At 43.1% G+C, this 21,010-nt stretch overlaps 2 protein-coding genes across 2 annotated transcripts; one reads left to right on the top strand and one right to left on the bottom strand.

Moving 5' to 3' along the window:
• The first annotated feature begins 740 nt into the window (after positions 1-740).
• Positions 741-2,032, top strand: LOC147454280 (uncharacterized). Its single transcript, XM_086517024.1, has 2 exons — positions 741-791; positions 1,346-2,032. Exons 1-2 carry the CDS (start codon positions 741-743, stop codon positions 2,030-2,032), a joined length of 738 nt encoding a protein of 245 aa, XP_086373150.1.
• Positions 2,033-17,792: 15,760 nt separating this feature from the next.
• Positions 17,793-18,644, bottom strand: LOC147454279 (uncharacterized). The gene is made up of 2 exons (XM_086517307.1): positions 18,063-18,644; positions 17,793-17,960 (listed from the first exon to the last, which is right to left on the bottom strand). Exons 1-2 carry the CDS (start codon positions 18,642-18,644, stop codon positions 17,793-17,795), a joined length of 750 nt encoding a protein of 249 aa, XP_086373433.1.
• Positions 18,645-21,010: the final 2,366 nt, after the last annotated feature.

The raw sequence follows: 21,010 nt of genomic DNA, 5'->3' as shown, positions 1-21,010 counted from the left end.
CCCAAACATCAACAATGCTTCTTTGGTTGCTAATTGCATCTCCATTGAGCCATTTTTCTTTGTGCCTCCATAAACATAGTAGCTCGTGGCAATAAGTGCTACTCTTTGTCAATAACTTTAGTTGAGGCCCGATGGGAATGTAGTCAAAGGAAAGCATTGATTTCCTTGCTTTGGCACAAACTGGACACTTCTCGCAGCATTCCAAGCAATCACGTTTAAGCTTCGATGATAATGATCCACCTTCACATGTGCACTTAAGAACCTCTCCTGTAAAGTTGTCCTCATTGCTTGGTTGAAGAAGCTTGGGTGGATGCTTGGCTACATCACTACCTGTGCAGATGCGATAGCACAAGGAAGAAACCATGCCAAGACCTTTAAGCATGGTTTGCAATTGATCCCAACAAGCCGGAATTTGAATCCCTCCAAGGTCACCTTCCCATGTAGGTTCTTTTCAATCTACAGCAGATGCCCATAAGTCTTCCCCCTGCCCATTTAGATAGTGGATGGTTTATATGTGGTCTATGTCTTACAATTAACAGACATGTGGTCTATGTCTTCCATGGTTCTTTTGCATCCATAGCAAATACCTATGTCTACCAACAATTGGGCTCTAGCCTGTCCTATCATTTTAAAGGCCAACGCCCCCCCCCCCCCCCCCCCCCCCCGGGTCATGGGGGTGGTGTATGTCTTCCTTAGTTGTCGATTATCTCGATCATAGTCCAAAGCCCAAGGGGAAGGGTATGGGCTATGGCCATTATCGTAACCTTTATGTGAGGTCCCACTTGGAGCATGTATGCATGTATACCTATTTTGAGTCATGTATGCCAAAGTGTAGGCCCTCATGTTATGTGCTAGAGTCAAAAGAATATCCCTAGTTCGTTTATGGGGACCAAAGTTTATCTCTCTCTCTCTCTCTCTCTCTCTCTCTCTCTCTCTCACACACACACACACACACACACACACACACACACACACCAAAGTTTCTCTCTCTCTCTCTCCCTCCATAATATGTCCACCTCTACATTGTAAATTGCCAACCCTAAACCGGCTGACATTGTCATTGCCGAGCATCTTAACAGAAAGCCAAGTAGTGTTCGAAAACATTAATTTTCCAAACATACACAATTCCTTTCCTTGAATTTGCCAAGAGGAAATTCAAACAAAAAACGGCATGATATTAAGCTAAGACGCATTTTTACCAAACACTGAGAGCTTTCAAAGAATGCTTAAAAGAAGTTTTATTTTTTATTTTTTTGGGGTGGAGGGACAGGGATCAAATTAAGACACATTTTAATTTGCCGGAATGAGGAACTCTGGTTTTTTCTTTTTTTTGCACGAAGCATAGTTCATCAAAGTTATTGCTCAGATTTTGGGTTTGGGGAGGGGGGGGGGGGATGTTGTCGCCGGATCTGCTGCATTGACTTCCAAGGCAATAATCCGTAAGGCCGTTCGTGAAGGTTTCCTGGATACTTTCCATGGTAGTGTGCATGAGTTGTCCAAGCAGCCTGTTCATTATGTGTATGCTTCTCCATCACCGTCCAAGACCATTGGTCTTTTTTGGGAAAACAATGATGCCTTGCCTGAAATGTATTTGAATGCATGTGAGACGGTAAAGACGACACTTGCTCAAGAGTTTTCAACGCAGGCGGAGGCCATCAAGGAAGAGAACATGCAGAACAAGAGGATTTTTGAGGCTGAACTGTTAACTTTCAAAGAAGATTTCAGCCGTCAGAATTCGGAATTGGTAGCTTTGAAAAGTCTTTGCTTAGAGCAAGGTGAGACCTTAAAGAAACAATCCAAGCTGATAGTGAAGGCACAGGCAAACATTAGCTCTTTGATTTCCACTGTGGAAGATCTCACCGAATGTAACATATGCATGATTACACAGAAAACAGAAATGTTCTTCCCTTGTGGTCACTTTCAGACATGTGAGAACTGTGTGCAACTGTGGCAACAAGCCTTCGGAAACGGCCAGCTTTATTGTCCCTGGTGTGGCTCACGAGTTCACAGACACTTCTCCATTATTCTATAAGCCTAAATTCAAGTTTTCTAGAAATTTTTTTCCAAGTTAAACTGGCAGGAGTTAGTTTTGAGAACTATCATCATAGTAGAGAATGTAATTTTCAACCCTTGAATGGGAGTACTCTATGTAGATTGTTTTCAAGAAGTATTTTGTGACAATTGAATATAACCTCATCAAGGTGATGTTAAGGTTTTCTTTGATGTGAAATCAAGTCCGAAGGGTAGTTATAATTAGTGAATAGAATTCACTCCTTATAATTTTGTAAGCCTGCATTCTACTCATTTTGATAGTTTTGAAATTATAAGTGGAAGTAAGTGATAATTGCTAAATTGGTTGTGTCTATAGGATGATATATATAGCTTTTTTTGTTATCTCAAATTAAATTTATATTTTTTTACATCATGGATTATTTTAACATTCGTGAGCATTTATATATTATTCTTGATAATATTGTTCTATGGCTGGCTTTGAGTCATGTCGATCTGATTCGTTGAGAATATTGTTCTATGTTTGGTTGAGTCATGTCAATTTGTTTCCATTTGGACAAAATTATAACTATTTACTTGGTTTACAAAAACCAGTGAGTTTTGAATGTGCGTTTAAGCTTGAATCTTAATCAAATTCCTTCCCATCCTCTCACCACTGTTGTTCACACATTTTCACCCAATCTCATAAGTGGCTCATGTTAACTTAACAACCTCACCACAACCACAGCCACCTTGCATGATTAGCATCCATCATACACCCTTCACTAGAGCACTCAGAGTCTAAGGATTTATTGTTTCTCTTTGAAGCGTTTGGCTTGCCCTAAGAGGCAATGATGCTACATAATTCCTCTTAAGTGGATGGCCAAGATTTTCTGAACAAAGATTCTTTCATGGGTTCGAATCTCAAAGGATTATCCTAGAGACCTTAACACATTTGCAAGCCCATACATTTGTGACTTAAATGATGATCACATGAGTTGAGACTTTAATCAAGGTTTGTGGCAATTGGCATGTGTGTGAAAAGCCTGGCTGAAAATTTGAAAAGAGGTGTGTTGTCTATTTAATGGTTATGCACTGCATCCTCATGTCCATGCTTCAACCTACCCTCCCTCCCTTAGAGTAGAGATTGTCAAGCCCTACATCAACTTTTTAGCAACTAAGGTGCACAAGCCAATCCATTGGTGGCCTCCCACGATACAATTGGCACTTCAGTCTACATGGTGTTTGCGGCAAAGTTTCAATACAAGAGTTATTGTTTTACACCTTGTCTATGACTCGCTATTCCATGTCAAGTGTTTTCTTTGTCCATTTAGGACACAATACAAGCCCCAAAAAACAATAAAGTTTTGAGATTGAAAATGGAGTGACTAACCACCGTGCAGGAAGGAAAGAGGGCCACTACACACCCACAATAGCAGAACAGATCTTCTACATGGGATCACTTGCCTATCATTTTAAGTAGAGCCTTTGTTTAAATCCAATAGAGGCTCACCAACATGGGTTAATATGGCTAGGGGATAAGTGGTTCAAAATGGAAAAATCACATCTGTAAGTCACCCCACTACTTGCATTGCACGACCAGCTTCTCTTTTTTAACACCCTCACCACACTCGTCCATAACAAAAGAAAACCACCATCTCCCTTATAGCTTACTTACCCATTGATACTTGCCCATTGTCCCATCTCTGTGTCTACATTCTATTAAGAACTCTTTAGCTATGGCCAATGGGTCCCCAAGAATCCGTAAACTTTTACTATGTTGACATTATAGCACATGCATTCCTCTTATGTGTCGCAGTCCATAAATTCAAGGTTAATTTTAGTAGTTTGATTTATGAAGGATGCAGGTTACAAGGTCAATGCTTGAATAGCGCAGTTTATGGTTAAATTGAAGGGATCGATTTCACACTTTCATAACAAAGTTATTGCACTCGCATACCTTTTAATGGATCATTCTTTGACTTAATTAATGTAGTAGTTATATTTATGTTTATGTTTATTGCGTTCACACACACACACACACATACATACACACACTAATTTATTTACATTAAACACACATACTATCCATATTCATACATACATGCACGTTCTGTCAAGTGATGAGTAAGCGATACAACAACAATGGCAACAAGATTGCTGACAGTGTCTTCTCAAAATCTCTTCTGATGTTTTCCAATAAGATTTTATTATTTCTAACTGTATTTTACAATGACTTTATTCTTCACAAAAATACTCACTAACAGGAGCTAGAATAAGGATAAATGCCCAAAAAAAATATCTATCTATATTGTGTATTGCACACACCAAGGATAAAGGAATTCATAACGAGGGGTAAGGCGTAAGTGGCATTTGATGAGGTCGATTGGAAGTCATCTAAAAGTGATGGATGTGAAGAAAACTTTTTTCGCAAGGATCTTGATGAGGATGTCTACATGGAATAGCAAGAGGGTTTTTAAGTGAAACCTTAGAAATTGTACTAGGGTATAACTGATGAAAGGAGCTAGGAAGATCACTACTTGTATACCTAAAAGCTGAACGATAGTTCATTTATCATCTTGATACTTTATTTCAATGAATTGCAACATTTTAATATATAAGGGGAAGGCTACATTGAGTACCCCAATGCAGACATATACAAAACTTAGCATGAAAAATGATCTCAAATGTAATGTTGAGAAAGCAAAAATAGCAAAGTGCTATATTTATCAATAACTACCAATCTTATGTACGCCATGGTAGCCACCAGAACAAACATTGCATCTGTAATGGGAGTGGTTAACAAATTTATGGACAATCTTTAGTGGGAGTGGTTAACAGATTTATGAAAACTCTTAGCAGGAAGCAATGAAAGCAAGGCATAAGCACATCTTGAGATATCTGAAAGGTACGATATACAAGTGCTTATGCCTTGGGAATACTGATGCATCCATTGTGGGTTACATAGATGCAGATTATGCATGTTGCGTGGATAGTTGAAGATCCATATTTGTCTATATATTCCTATTTGCTAGATCAATGATGTCATGGAGATCATGTCTCCAAGATTGTATGTCATCTTCTACCACAAAGACAGAGCATGCGGAGATTTCTAATGTTAGCAAGGAAGTCATGTGGTTAGTTCGCCTAGTGGGAAATCTTGGAATTACGCAGACTTGAGTGTTGTATTATCACAATCAAAGTGCGATTGCATTAGCGAAGAGCCTCGTGTTTCACTCAAAGTAAAAAAAAATAGTGTTCTGTTATCATGTGATACATGACATATTGGTTAGCAAACACATTGAGCTAGTCAAGAGAGAATGGCGAAGGACCTGCGTGACCATGAGGAGAGAATGTTCAAGCTGAAGCAGGAGGAGGACACAAAACGGATGGAGATGTACATGCGGGTTCAAGCTGAAATTGCAAAAGCACTAGGGAATCGACCCAAGGTATGCTTCTTCACCTTCTATATAAAAAATTGAGAGAGGGAGGGAGATTTCACATTGTGTGTTCATGCTCACGTGCAAATGTTCATTTCTATTATCTTTGCATTTAACGTGTAGGATGGACGAGGCCGTAGAAATATTTTGGCTAATGTCCTCTAACTGGCATAGCATATGCCCTATTGATGAACACCTCTCCCATATTGCATGGTCGGCTAGGAGTACTCCAAACACCTACTTCTTGTTCTTATCTTGCATGTTGTTACTTGTATCATCTGTGTGTATGTTAATTGAAGATGGTTTATTGTCCATTCGGCCACGCATATGGTGGTGTTATCCTAGGCAAGTGACATTCTGGCAAGCAATTCACTCTGGCTTTTGGAGTGCAGCTTGTCTTGAAAACCAAGCCACATTCAGGATGTATTATATAATGTCATATGAGGCCTTCCATGAGTTCAAGGATCTCATTTTCCCCATCTACCATGTGGAGAGGTACGTGAGTTTCGTAGGGAGCCTATCCAAGCTGACCTTGCCCTTGCATGTGTGCTTTGGCGTTTTTCTCACGGTCACTCTTCTCATACGCTATCGCAATTGTTCGGGCTTGGGGACTCCACTATTCGAAAGTACAGCCATTTGATAGTGGGTATTCTATGCAGACAAGAAATGTTGCGTAGATGTCAGATTGAGGTTCCACCTGGGGCACGACTAGCCCAAATCATCAGTGAGTTTGAGGCTATCACTGGCCTTCCCAACATGTGTGGTGCAATTGATGGCACACACATCAAGATTGCCCGCAAACCAATTCAAGACTATTTTCCTGCACAGTACGTTAGCCGCCATGGATTTCACAGTATTTTGTTGCAAGGCATAGTAGACTCCAAAAAGTTGTTTTGAGACATTGTGTATAATGCACCAGGAGGCTCACACAATTCAATTGTTTTCAAGGGTTCTCTAGTTTATAGAAAAATGAAAGCATGTCAGGTATTGAGTGCACCAATTATAGATTTGAATCAGGTGTCCATTAGACCTTACATTGTTGGTGACTCTGCATATAAGCCCACAAGCTTCTTACTAAAAGCATTCAAGTTAAAAGCGCGACAAGACTTGGCTTCAAAGAATGCATTTGACAAGCAAATTGCAAAGGGCGGGATGAAGGCAGAGAATGCGTTTGGCATTTTGAAGAATCGTTGGTGCATCTTGCGTGATCTCAATGTGAATTTGCCTTTTGCACCGACAGTAGTGATAGCATGTTGTGTGTTACACAATTATGTCCAATTAAAAGGAGAACCTGAGCCTAGTAATTCAATTAATCCACATCCAAATGATGATGAGCCCTTAAGAAGGCGATCAATAACCTGATAACGGGCTCCGGACTCAAAATGCGCGCGGCATTGTTCAGTGATTTTGTTAGACGTAATTCTAGTCACGCTTAAGATGTTTGCAAGTAATTAGGAGTCTTGAGTGTGCATGTTTTTTACTTCGATGGCACTAACTGCTCATTGTTTATGACATGTTTTTACAGGAGTGATGATCAGGACTCACCAGTAGGTTGTTTTATTTTTTTGGATAGGTTTAGGGTTTGTATGTACGATGCATGGCCAACATTTGCTGCAATTTTTGTTGTGTATATATAGTTATGTACATGTGTGTGTTACCATCCATTTTCATCACCCAGAAAATGTTTTTCTTTTGTGTGTGTGCACTGTGTGTATGTGTGTTTCTGTGTGAGCATGAATTTGAAAAAACCAAAGAGAATTTTTTTTTTTGCATGTGTGGGTGCACATAAATCACAAAATGATCCAAAAAAATTTGCATTGTGAGCATTGTGTGTGTGTGAGTGTGTGCATCAGTCTATGGGGGTTTGGGCACCCCTCATGGACTATGTGGGCATGGCCTGTGGAGGGACCGAGTTCGATTCTCGGGTGACTTTGACGGATTGGATCCCCCCCCGAAAAAAGGAACTATTTAATCCTTCTATGTGCTCTCTTTGACTACTGCCGGCCGGCCACCATGTGCTCAAACCTCACGGTCGACGACCTTGCTTTATAAAAGAGTCACCGGCCAATGGCCGGCTGGAGCCTTTGTGCTCAAGATTGCCGACCGGCCATGGAATATTCCACAGCATCATTTGGTCGCAGCTAATTGGCCGCACGGCTAGATATGCTAGTGCTATCTCCCCCCCCACGGGTTAAACGGACGGATATTTCCAAGTGTGACATGAGCCCTCCCCCTAGGGTTTGTAATATATTGAGCGTGGTTTTTGTTATTCTTCATTTCTTGCTCTCCCACTCCCCATCTCTGTGCGCACGATGTCTCTCTCTCTCTGAGTCCAGTAGGGCGATGATGAACCATGTGAGAGCTTAGTAAGGAGCCAGAAGCACAAGGAGTGCGCTCCCCATGAGTTTAATCAGCCTTTCTCTCTCTCTCTCTCTCTCTCTCTCTCTCTCTCTCTCTCTCTCTCTCTCTCTCTCTCTCTCTCTCTCTCTCTCTCTCTCTCTCTCTCTCTCTCTCTCTCTCTCTCTCTCTCTCTCTCTCTCTCTCTCTCTCTCTCTCTCTCTCTCTCTCTCTCTCTCTCTCTCTCTCTCTCTCTCGTGCGCGCGCAGGGCGATGATGAAGATGCACATTTGGAGCCCAGGCGGAGGGTTGTTTCATACCGCTGCGCTTTACCAAGCTATTCATGTCTCCTATGGCAAGCTACCCGCATAAACAATGATCATCCGTTTTGTGAGATTACTGAAACGGGAGCCAAAAGGAAAGTGTTAGCACGGTGAGGACTGCTGCTAGCTCATTCTTCCTACGTCTTACTGGTTGCGGCCTGTATTCGTAGCATTTGTGCTTATATGCCCCACATGACCTAAGAGCCAGGCCGCTCAGAGATTAGTGAGTGAGGGGGGGGGGGGGGGAATTGGAAAACACCAAGCTATGTTTTTTTAAACTTGTAGCCTTGAAAAACAGGAACTAAACGTATTGGTTACGTGAGCAATAGAAGGGCAATCTTCGACCTGGCTGGGGTTTCAATGCGAGCATACCCTTTTACGTGGGTAGTGAATCATGGAGTTTAGGGTAAGGGAGCATACCCTTTTACTTGGTTGGGTAATCATGGATTTGAGGGTTCGAATGCGAGCATACCCTTTTACTTGGGTAGTCAATTATGGACTTGAGGGTTACTTGGGTAATGGATCGAGTCAGTTGATGGAATCTCTCTCTCTCTCTCTCTCTCTCTCTCTCTCTCTCTCTCTCTCTCTCTCTCTCTCTCTCTCTCTACTTCCATTAACCGCACACAGACGGATTCGATTATCGTTGGAAGCCTCTTTCAGAGGCGGTGGGCGGTGGCGGTGGCCTTATAGGCAAGGGGCAAAGCTCTTGTTTCCCGCAGCATGAGAGCACTGAGAGACTGGAGGATGGTGTGGTCTCTCTCTCTCTCTCTCTCTCTCTCTCTCTCTCTCTCTCTCAAAAAACGCAGCCGTTTTTTGACCTAGTAGACAGCAGTCCACTCTTTTGATCATAACTTCTTCATCCGAACTCCGATTTGGGTGATCTATAGCCTCAATCGAAGAGCACGAAGTCCTCTACGCATTGATGTAAAGACAGAAATTTTCAGAGTTATGGAAGGCGTTTCTATAGCAGCATTTTCGAAGTGAACAGGTTCAACAAAATTGATTCTCATCTCCTATTTTACATACAATGTCTTCCGGCACTCGTAAGGGTTCTTCTTCTTCAACAAGGTCCACAATCATTGTGGAAAATGATCCAAAATCTCCTAAGTGTGGAGATAGCAACACAACCACCCAACCAACGACATCGGAAACCATGATCATGGCGTACTTGGTATCATTGCAAGAGACCGTAAACAAACAAGACGAAGACTTACGAGCACTTGCAATGGAGAATGGCACACTAAGGGTACTTGTGGTTGAGAATGAGAATCTCAAGAGGACACTTGAGATGCAAACAACACGTTTGATGCAACTTGAAGAGGAAGTCAAGGAATGTAAACGCTCTCTTGTGGACTTGAATGCTTTGAAGGAGTGGATGAGCAAAGTAGAGCATGACCATGTATTGAAAGAGGAGAAATTTGACACTATGAGCCGGGATGTATGCGACATGAAAAATGTATGCACAAACAAGTCTTGGGCTGATGTATGTGGTTTTCAATTCCTCACTCATGCAAGCTATGGTTCAAACAAAGAATGTTGAGAATGTGGATGTGGAGGAGTTGAAGGAATGGGAGCGACGTTCCAAGAACATTGTTATTCGTGGAATTCCCGAAGAGAAGTTAGAGACACCTCCTTCTCTTGCCATTGTTATTGAAGATTTCTTCAAAACCCACTTTGGCATGTCCGGAGTTATGGTCTATGGAGCACATAGAGTGGGGAAGCAAGGAGCTCCTCGCTCGGGAGAATGGCCAATTGTATGCACCATGCCGGATGAGACCAAGCGAAAGATTATCCTTGATAATAGTTGGATCTATTTGAGGGATACAAAATGTTTTTTATGTGAAGATCGCACTATTAAGCAACAAAATATGCGTCGCAAGGCATATGAGGAAAAGAATAATAAAAACAAGGAGATCTCTCATGAAGAAAATGTGCCCAAGGAGGAGGCAAGTCTCTCAAGCAAATAGGGATGCGTGACCTATGAGACCGAGTTACAATTGAAAATATGCTTTTGGAATTGTAATGGATACCCATGGAATGCAGGGGTTGGCATTGATGAACTAACAAGCAAAGCCGATGTTGTACTTCTTGTTGAAACTTGGGAGCATGATACACAAAGGATTAACGGCTTGGAGGATTACAATGTACATTCATTGATGTGGTCAAAGAATCTCAAGCAACGAAGAGGACAAGGAGGGTTAGCATGTATGGTTAAGAAAGGATTGGAAGATTTTGTATCAATTGTGAAAGATGACAAGTACAAACGTTATGTATGGCTGAAAATTATGACACCAAAAAGAGCACCCATTTTTGTAGCCGGTTGCTACATTCCTCATCATGATTCTCCCTTTTATGCTTGCATGGATAGAGATCAACCATTTTCTGATTTGGAAGAGGACATTGCTTATTTCAAAGGTGAAGGTGATGTTATTGTATTTGGGGATATGAATGCTCGCACAAAAACATTGCAACATGATACTCAACAATTTGATATGCCATACATTTCAAGGGAGTTGGAGGAAGTTTACTTGTATGATCGTACTTCAATGGATGAGAAAGAGCCGGATCACTATGGAAAGTTACTTTTACACATGTGTAATAGCACGGGTATGCTCATTGCCAATGGTGTATCTTTGTGGAGTGGAACCAATGGATTTACATGTAGGAGACATAATGGGGATAGTGTGATTGACTATATGCTACTCTCTGAAGCCATCATGTATCGCATAAAGAGTTTTATGTTTGGTCAATGGACCCCGGAATCCGACCATTGCACCTTATGTATTGACCTTTCATGTGGAGAAGCAACTAAGCATGATAATCTCAGCCAAAGGAAAGAGAAGTTATCACTATGTATGGATTTCAAACGGGCACCAATGTACATTGAAATGGTTGAGCAAAAATTATGGATGACAAAGCTTCAATGTGATGCACCATTGGAAACTAAATGGGAAGCTTTCAAGAAAGCTATTTGTTCTTGTGCGGAAGAATGCTTTGCCATAAAGCATTTCCATGGTATCAACAAAGATAGATCACGCAAAAGGTGGTTTGATAAAGAATGTCAAGATGCTCGAAAGTCCTTGATAAAGCTTGATGCAACTATGGATAAAGACAACTATCAAAGTCATTTGCATACATACAAGGCATTGATTCAAAAGAAGAGAAGAAGATGGGAAGTAAAGCAACAAGAATTTCAAGTCCAAGAAAAGGCACATGCATGTGGAAGATTTTGGAGAAACTTGAGAGGCAAACGGGTTGAGAATTTTGTTAACTTGAGTCTAGTGGATATGTACACACATTGTAGGCAATTATATGAGCAAGCAAATACTGAAAAAATGCCATTTTATGATTCACTCCCATGTATGCCGTCTTTTTTTACTATTGAGGATGTATGCGGTGGGCTTGAAAAGTTGGCCACTCGCAAAGCGGGAGATCTTCAAGGTATCAAGCCGGAGATGATCAAATGGACGGGAGATTTTACCCATGAGTGGATGTGTGATATGTTCAACCTTGCACTTCAACATGGTATGCCTTATGATTGGAGTACTAATTGGGTTAAGCTTTTGCATAAAGGAGGGGATGTAAAGAATGTAAGCAACTACCGGACTATAATGATTGGGTCTCTTATGGCAAAGTTGTTTGGGTGCATAATGGAGATGAAATTGAGTGATTGGGCTGAAGAGAATGACAAGCGTGCAAAGGGACAAGCGGGTTTTCGTCGATGCCATAGCACCATTGATCATCTTGTCACTCTTCGTGTTCTCATGGAGGAAAGTCGGTTGAAAAGCAAGCGATTGTATTGTTGTTTTGTGGACTTTAAGAAAGCCTTTGATATGATTCCACGTAACAATTTGTGGAGAAGAATGGAAGAACTCCAAGTGCCAAGTGAGTTTATGCTTACGGTTTCTCGAATCTATGAGAAGGTGATTTGTCAATTGCGCATGGGAAGAGAAATTTCAGAAATTTTTGTAAGCACTATTGGGGTTAAACAAGGATGTCCATTGTCACCAACTCTCTTTGGTCTATGCATCGATCAATTGGAACAAATGGTACTTGAATTTATGCAAGAAGAAGGCATTGAAGAGGTCACTATTTGCAATGCGGTAATCATGCTTTTGTTGTATGCGGATGATGTAGTGCTTCTAGCACACACTTTAGAAGATGCACAAAAGCTTATGGTTGTCCTTGAGAACTTTTGCTTGCATAGTGGGCTGATTGTAAATGAATCCAAAACAAAGTTTATGCTTGTGAAAACCGACCATAAGGAGAAGCCATGCATTGTGTACAACAACGAGAAACTTGAAGTTGTTGAGAGCTTTAAGTACCTTGGCCTTGAGGTTCCATCCAATCACAAGTGGCATGAATGTGCTATGCGTCGTTTGGAAGCGGGAAAGAGAGCATATTATGCATTTGAGAACATGTGTAATGCGGGAAACATCAAGTGTTGGGTTCTCAAGAAGTATCTTTTTGATGCATTGGTGACACCGGTTCTTCTTTATGGAGTTGAAGTGTGGGACGGGAGCATCTCAAAGTGTACTTGGAAAGAGTTTGAGAATGTCCAAAAGCGTTTTCTTACAAACTTTCTCCAAGTTAAGACACAAACACCATATATGCTCCTACTTCTTGAGTCGGGATCTCTTCCAATTGAGGTTATGGGCATGGAAAGGGTTGTGGAGTACATGATAAAGATGCGTCAAAACCCCTCACATCGACTTCCTACAATTGCATGGGAAGCAAGCAAAAAAGTTCAAAAGACGCATAAAAGCAAGATCTTGAGCACGGGATGGATGCAAGACATAAAGAAGTGGTTTGGGAGATGGGATGCATTACACTTGCTACATGATGCTTCAATTGACTCTCAAGTGAATGAAGCTTTTCTACAACGCCAATGTATTACGGCTTCGGAGAAATCCGGTGGGTCACGCTTCATACATTACACCACCTATATTGCCCCCAACTACAAAACCATGTTCTTCGCTGAGAGAGGAAACCGTACTCACACTTACATGCTTGAGCCTATTCCCTTGTCCGCGATACGCACTATCGCAGCAATTCGGCTTAGCTCCCATTTCCTTCGATGCGAGATAGGGCGTTGGAGCAATGGAGAAGAGTCAAATCGATTGTGCACATTATGCTCACTGCAAGTTCGAGAGTCTGAGTACCACACACTACTAGAGTGCTCAGCTTTTGATCACATCCGAACTTGCTTCTCTCACATTTTCAGCCATAACTTAGACCTACACACTTTCCTCTCCCAGCCAAAGTGTGGGCTCTCCATTGCGACTCTCATCACTACAATTTTGGAGCATCGAGAGTCACTCATCAGCCATACACATACTACATCACATGTAACTTTGGTCCCATAGGTCATATTTGACCTCCGAGGACGATAATAAAATCTATCTATCTCTCTCTCTCTCTCTCTCTCTCTCTCTCTCTCTCTCTCTCTCTCTCTCTCTCTCTCTCTCTCTCTCTCTGTGTGTGTGTGTGTGTGTGTGTGTGTGTGTGTGTGTGTGTGTGTGTGTGTGTGTGTGTGTGTGTGTCGCAAGGACATCCTCTGCGTATGGGGATGAGCAAGAGGGCCTCAAGTTGTGCAGCTAATCTCTAATGTCAATGCAAAGCTCTCCATGTCGCACAATTCCCACCATGCCTTCAGCGTGGCGAATATCCGGAGGCATCCTATCCCTTGATGGGATTAGATATTAGCAAGTCAGTATATCTAATCCCATCAAGGGACAGGATGCCTCCGGATATTCGCCGCGGTGCCGGTCCCCAAAAATAGTCCCTCACCCAAAAAGAAGTCCACGTCAGCCTCGCCCCTCCCTCCTCTCTGCGTGACTTGCTGCACTCCTGCTCGCCATTCCCAGCAGGTACTACTGCCTTGCATAATCTTGCAGTCTCCCTTCGGCCGCCTGTCGTATGATAGAACCAGAGAGCCGAAGGCATGGTGGGTATTGTGCGACATGGCGAGCTTCGCATTGACATTAGAGATTAGCTGCATAGCCTGAGGTCCTCTTGCTCATCCCCATACGCAGAGGATGTCCTTTTGACACACACACACACACACACACACACACACACAGAGAGAGAGAGAGAGAGAGAGAGAGAGAAGGACACATAAAAGAAAAAACGACAGCTGCCAGCCATAAACTTTAAAGAAACAATATAAAGGATCTCTTTAGGATTCTTCACTTTCTGAATTTTTCTGAAACGTGCACGCATACACCTGGTTCATCACTTATTATAATCATTAGTTCCCCGATGCTCTCTGAAATTCCATCAACTGAATGATCCATTACCCAAGTAACCCTCAACTCCATGATTGACTACCCAAGTAAAAGGGTATGCTCGCATTCGAACCCTCAAATCCATGATTACCTAACCAAGTAAAAGGGTATGCTCCCATACCCTAAACTCCATGATTCACTACCCACATAAAAGGGTATGCTCGCATTCAAACCCCCGCCAGGTCAAAGATTGCCCTTCTATTGCTCACGTAACCAATACGTTTAGTTCCTGTTTTTCAAGGCTACAAGTTTAAAAAAACATAGCTGAGTGTTTTCCAATCCCCCCCCCCCCTCTCACTCACTAATTTGTGAATGGCCTGGCTCTTAAGTCTTGTGGGGCATATAAGCACAAATGCTATGAATATAGGCTGCAATCAGTAAGACGCACTAAGGATGAGCCAGCAGCAGTCCTCACCGTGCTAACGCTGTCCTTCTGGCTCCCGTTTCGGTAATCTCACAAAATGGATGAGCATTGGTTATGCGGGTAGCTTGCCATAGGAGACATGACTAGCCTGGTGAAGCGCAGGGGGATGAAACAGCCCTCCGCCTGGTCTCCAAACATGCATCTTCATCATCGCCCTGCGCGCGCGCGCGTGTGAGAGAGAGAGAGAGAGAGAGAGAGAGAGAGAGAGAGAGAGAGAGAGAGAGAGAGAGAGAGAGAGAGAGAGAGAGAGAGAGAGAGAGAGAGAGAGAGAGAGAGAGAGAGAGAGAGAGAGAGAGAGAGAGAGAGAGAGAAAGGATAATTAAACTCATGGGGAGTGCACTCCTTGTGCTTCTGGCTCCTTTCAGTAAGCTCTCACATGGTTCATCATCGCCCTACTAGGCTCAGAGAGAGAGACATCGTGCGCACAGAGATGGGGAGTGGGAGAGCAAGAAATGAAGAATAACAAAAACCACGCTCAATATATTACAAACCCTAGGGGGAGGGCTCATGTCACTCTTGGAAATCTCCGTCTGTTTAACCCGTGGGAGGGAGATAGCACTAGCATATCTAGCCGTGCAGCCAGTTAGCGGCGACCAAATGATGTTGTGGAATATTCCCTGGCCGGCCGGCAATCTTGAGCACAAAGGCTCTAGCCAGCCATTGGTCGGTGACTCTTTTATAAAGCAAGGTCGTCGACCGTGGAACGGCCGTGAGGTTTGAGCACATGGTGGCCGGCCGGCAGTAGTCAAAGAGAGCACATACAAGGATTAAATAGTTCCTTTTTTTGTAGAAGTTTAGGAGCGTGCTATGAGGGGATCCAATCCATCAAAGTCACCCGAGAATTGAACTCGGTCCCTCCACAGGTCATGCCCACATAGTCCATGAGGGGTGCCCAGACCCCCATAGACTGATGCACACACTCACACACACACAATGCTCACAATGAAATTTTTTTTTGGATCATTTTGCGATTTATGTGTAGCCACACATGCAAAAAAAAATGCTCTTTGGTTTTTTCAAATTCATGCTCACACAGAAACACACATACACACAGTGCACACACACAAAAGAAAAACATTTTTTGGGTGATGAAAATGGATGGTAACACACACATGTACATAACTATATATACACAACAGAAATTGCAGCAAATGATGGCCATGCATAGTACATACAAACCCTAAACCTATCCAAAAAAATAAAACAACCTACTGGTGAATCCTGATCATCACTCCTATAAAAACATGTCATAAACAATGAGCAGTTAGTGCCATAGAAGTAAAAAACATGCACACTCAAGACTCCTAATTACTTGCAAACATCTTAAGCTTGACTAGAATTACGTCTAACAAAATCACTGAACAATGCTGCACGCATTTTGAGTCCGACAGCCCGTTGTCAGGTTACTGATCGCCATCTTAAGGGCTCATCATCATTTGGATGTGGATCAATTGAATCGCTAGGCTTAGGTTCTCCTTTTAATTGGACATAATTGTGTAACACACAACATGCTATCACTATTGTCGGTGCAAAAGAAAAATTCACATTGAGATCACGCAAGATGCGCCAACGCTTCTTCAAAATGACAAACGCATTCTCTACCTTCACCCTGCCCTTTGCAATTTGCTTGTCAAATGCATTCTTTGAAGCCAAGTCTCGTCGCGCTTTTGACTTGAATGCTTTTAGTAAGAAGCTTGTGGGCTTATATGCAGAGTCACTAACAATGTAAGGTCTAATGGACACTTGATTCAAATCTATAATTGGTGCACTCAATACCTGACATGCTTTCATTTTTCTATAAACTAGAGAACCCTTGAAAACATTTGAATTGTGTGAGCCTCCTAGTGGATTACACACAATGTCCCAAAACAACTTTTTGAAGTCTACTATGCCTTGCAACAAAATACTGTGAAATCCATGGCGGCTAACGTACTGTGCAGGAAAATAATCCTGAATTGGTTTGCGGGCAAGCTTCATGTGTGTGCCATCAATTGCACCACACATGTTGGGAAGGCCAGTGATAGCCTCAAATTCACCAATGATTTGGGCTAGTTGTGCCCCATGTGGAACCTTAATCTAACATCTACGCAACATTTCTTGTCTGCATAGAATACCCACTATCAAATGGGTGCACTTTCGAATAGTGGAGTCCCCAAGCCCGAACAATTGCGACAGCGTACGAGAAGAGTGACCGTGAGCAAAACGCCAAAGCACACATGCAAGGGCAAGGTCAGCTTGGATAGGCTCCCTACGAAACTCACGTACCTCTCCACATGATAGATGTAGCAAAATGAGATCCTTCAACTCATGGAAGGCCTCATATGACATTCTATAATACATACTGAATGTGGCTTGGTTTTCAAAAGACAGTTGCACTCCAAAAGCCAGAGTGAATTGCTTGCCAAAATGTCACTTGCCTAGGATAACACCACCATATGCGTGGCCGAATGGACAATAAACCATCTTCAATTATACACACAGATGATACAAGTAACACCATGCAAGATAAGAACAAGAATTAGGTGTCTGTACTCCCAGCCGACCATGCAATATGGGAGAGGTCTTCATCAATAGGGCATATGCTATGCCAGTTAGACGACAATAGCCAAAATATTTTTGCGGACTCGTCTATCCTACACGTTAAATGCAAAGATAATAGAAATGAACATTTGCACGTGAGCATGAACACACAATGTGCAATCTCCCTCCCTCTCTCAATTTTTTATATAGAAGGTGAAGAAGCATACCTTGGGTCGATTCCCTAGTGCTTTTGCAATTTCAGCTTGAACCCGCATGTACATCTCCATCCGTTTTGTGTCCTCCTCCTGCTTTAGCTTGAACATTATGTCCTCATGGTCACGCAGGCCCTTCGCCATTCTCTCTTCATGTTCGCGTCTCTCTTTGTTAATAACCTTTATCGTGTCCGACATCCCTTTCCACCCATCCCCTAAAGCGCGAGCAAAGGTCCCCAATGAAGCACTCTTAGGCTCCTTCACTTTTTGTGCTTTAACGCCTTGCCCCAAACCTCATTGCTATCTTGAACTGTTGTGTCATCGCTCCTCTCCCCTATCGTGCCACCGACCTCCCCATCATCATCTAAATCCACCTTCCGCCCTGCCTCTCTATCTCCCTCACCATCCTCCTCAGGCACCACCGGGGTCTATGAGCGAGAACTATCAAATGCACCTAGAATGCCTGCACATCGTGGAGTTGTTAACCATAATGTGTCAAGCAACTCAAAATACTCCCAAGTTGAACTCACCCCTCCCATGGCAGTCGTCTTTCCCATTTCCTTTTTATATTTTTTTCGCAAGGTGTCTATTTTGTTCTTTACTTGCTCGCAGCTATAGTCCATCTCCACCTCTTTATTCAATTGAGCAATCACCTCATCCCAATCTTTTGATCTCAGATTACCCTTCCTTACATGCACCCACCTCTCTTCGTAGTTCTTAATGCATGCTGCAGTAGCAACATCTGTCCACTTCGCATCGACTTGTCGGGGCCTCTTTCCCTTGTTTTGTGACCCAACGCTAGGCAAAGGTGTTGTGCTTTGGCTAGACACATTAGCAGTTGGAGATGGTCTTGCGATAGCGGGAAGCACTATGGATGGAGCAACTGGGGGTGGTCTAACAGTAGGTGGAGGTCCTATGGCCGCAGTGGAAACGTGAGCAACATGGGGTGTATGAGCTACAATAGAAGGTCCTGAAGCTGTACTAGAGCCTTGGGCAATGGGAGGGGGACCACGAACTGAACAAGAACGTGTGAAAGTACTCGCAATAGGTGAAGGGCTGACACCAAAAACCTGCACAAACGGAGCCGATCGTGCACCAATAAGCAGTTGCATGGGAACCCTAGGAGCTAAGAATTGGGCATTTGGAGCAATAGGCTGCAAATTAGGGGGGAAACCTAGAGTCGCAGACACATGGAGTGTATGGGGATCATAAAAAGTTGCACTATGGTCTTGGGAGTCCCCGATAGAATCATTAACTTGGGAATCTAGCCAGTTTTCGTCCTAAAGAATACTCAAAAGCTCGCATCACTCCCCACTTGCGTGCTCAAGACCACGTCCTCTTCCCTAGACTCACTCTCTTCCTGAACGTTATTTGGCCTAGTGCCCCCCGGGATCGTTTGGGAATGCGGACATTAAAATGGCTCATTGTTCACCCTGGCACCCACACATCCGTCCAAGTCACAAAACGTTATAGTGCAATAAAACAAATTTTAACATTTTCATTGCATTTTTAATAGTGTTTGTTGAACAGCATGTATCCTTCAAGTATCATAGAAATGTTAAAATTGTGTATGTGAGACTTCATAACCATTTGGTAAGCAACTATGGAAAGCAAAAAAAATTCACGAATGAAGATTGTATGTGTGGATGTATATAAGCTTCATTTGTTAAACAATTCCAATGGGAGAAAATTTCAATGGAAACTTTAGTTAGTCCCTTGAAAATCAATGATAATATGCAAATTAAAAATGAAGTGAGCTACTCACTAAAACAAATACTCATACCAGGCAGCCAAATAACGATTGAAGACAACAATTTGATGTTACGCCAAAAATATAAAATGAAGACAACAAATTGATCGAGATGAGTTGGTAACCTGGCGGCCCTGGCCTTGCAATCAGCAGTGGGAGCTCGCAACGATGGATTGTGGGCGTTGCAGTAGGAGCCCTCCTTGCTACAGGAAAACAGAGAGCTGCGCATATATGAGATCCTAATTACGACTTAAATCCTGAGGTAATAATCTACACCAGTAGAGCAGGGCTGAAATGGAATTGCTATAATGTTAGAACGATTAAAGCAATCTAATCACCTCAGGTATAATTGCAGTAGAATAAGCTTCAGGCTGACGAGATGCAATCACAAAATCAATGCAAGCTGGAAACAGTGCGCTCGATATCGTAAGAGCTGCACATGCACTTGGGCATGCGAACCCTGGAGAAAGCAGGCAAGCTTGACTTGCAATCACAGAACTGCACGAGCTGCATGCGCTATGGCAGGTTGACGAAGGGCAAGAAAACAACTGCGGGTGCGCATGTGAAATAGCCGCGAGAGGATCAGGGGAAGGCCGTTGGCAAGGCGCGCGTTGATTGGTTGGAATGAATGCCACGGCCAAAAAAAGCATGCGCCACGTAGGCACATGCTCCTGTAAGATTCTGTTTGGCTGGCTGGCCGTCCCCTTGTGCTCATGCTAAGAGAGAGAGAGAGCACGAGATGAGTTCACACACTCCCTTTCTTGTAGGTGTATGCACACATACACACGCACGCATCCGCTCACAAGCACTCATCAATGGTATCAGAGCTACGGGTTGCTCGCGCGGAGCTTGAGCTCGCGAAGATTGAGAGAGGGAAAGGATTCATCCATCAAAGATTTCATGGAAGCTTGGAGCTCGAGGAGAAGCTCGGAAGAAGTGAGCTCGAGGTAGATCGCAGAGAGCTCGAGCTCGGAGTGGAGATTTGAGTGCTCGAGGAGAGTTCAGATCCCAGCCGGGAGCTCGAGAGAGCTAGATCAGTGCAGCTCCATATCCGGCCAAGCGAGGGCTACATACAACCATAGGCGGGATAGTGCTCGGTAGTAGTCGGCACAGTTGGAATTGAGAGCAGGAAGTTTGGCTTAGCCATGGTAGCCATGATGTGCGGAGCATAGGAGTAGAGAGAAGAGAAAATCTTGGGAGGCAAATCAAACAGCCAACAGCAATCGAGAGTGGATCTTGGAGAATTACATCAGCGCATACAGTCAAGGGCTTAGTGCTTGCGGCTAAGAGAGACTCGAGACAGCAATACAAGCAGCCATAATAGTTCATCATTGGCACAAACACAAGAGCTCTGACAACAAGCATTCGGGCTGCAATTTAGCAGTAGAAGGAGCACTCAATTGGTGGTGTTAGGAGGCAATCTTCGTCAGCTGAAGGGGAGCAACCCACCAATCAATTTTAGCATAGCAACATTCACGTGAGCACATTTAAAGCAAGCAGAGGGCAGCTTATTTAGGGGCGCACACAGACGGACACTCCATATTAGAGCGGCCAACTTCAGACATGGGTAGTCCAATTAGGCACCGAGACTATTGCCTCCGACATAGTTATAGTCTCCCACATAGTTTTGTCCACCTTCAGCCTCTCCCTACCATTTTGACATGATATTGTCATCGACTTATCGCCATTGGCTCATTGTTTTCTTTTCTCCGTTTTTGGTCCTTACGG

Source organism: Adiantum capillus-veneris, chromosome 7 (genome assembly GCF_014529385.1).
Source record: "Adiantum capillus-veneris isolate H3 chromosome 7, ASM1452938v2, whole genome shotgun sequence".
In the NCBI taxonomy this organism is placed as follows: Eukaryota; Viridiplantae; Streptophyta; class Polypodiopsida; order Polypodiales; family Pteridaceae; genus Adiantum; species Adiantum capillus-veneris.
The sequence above is the reverse complement of the archived record's forward strand: the minus strand, read 5'-3'. Positions and strand labels throughout refer to the sequence as shown.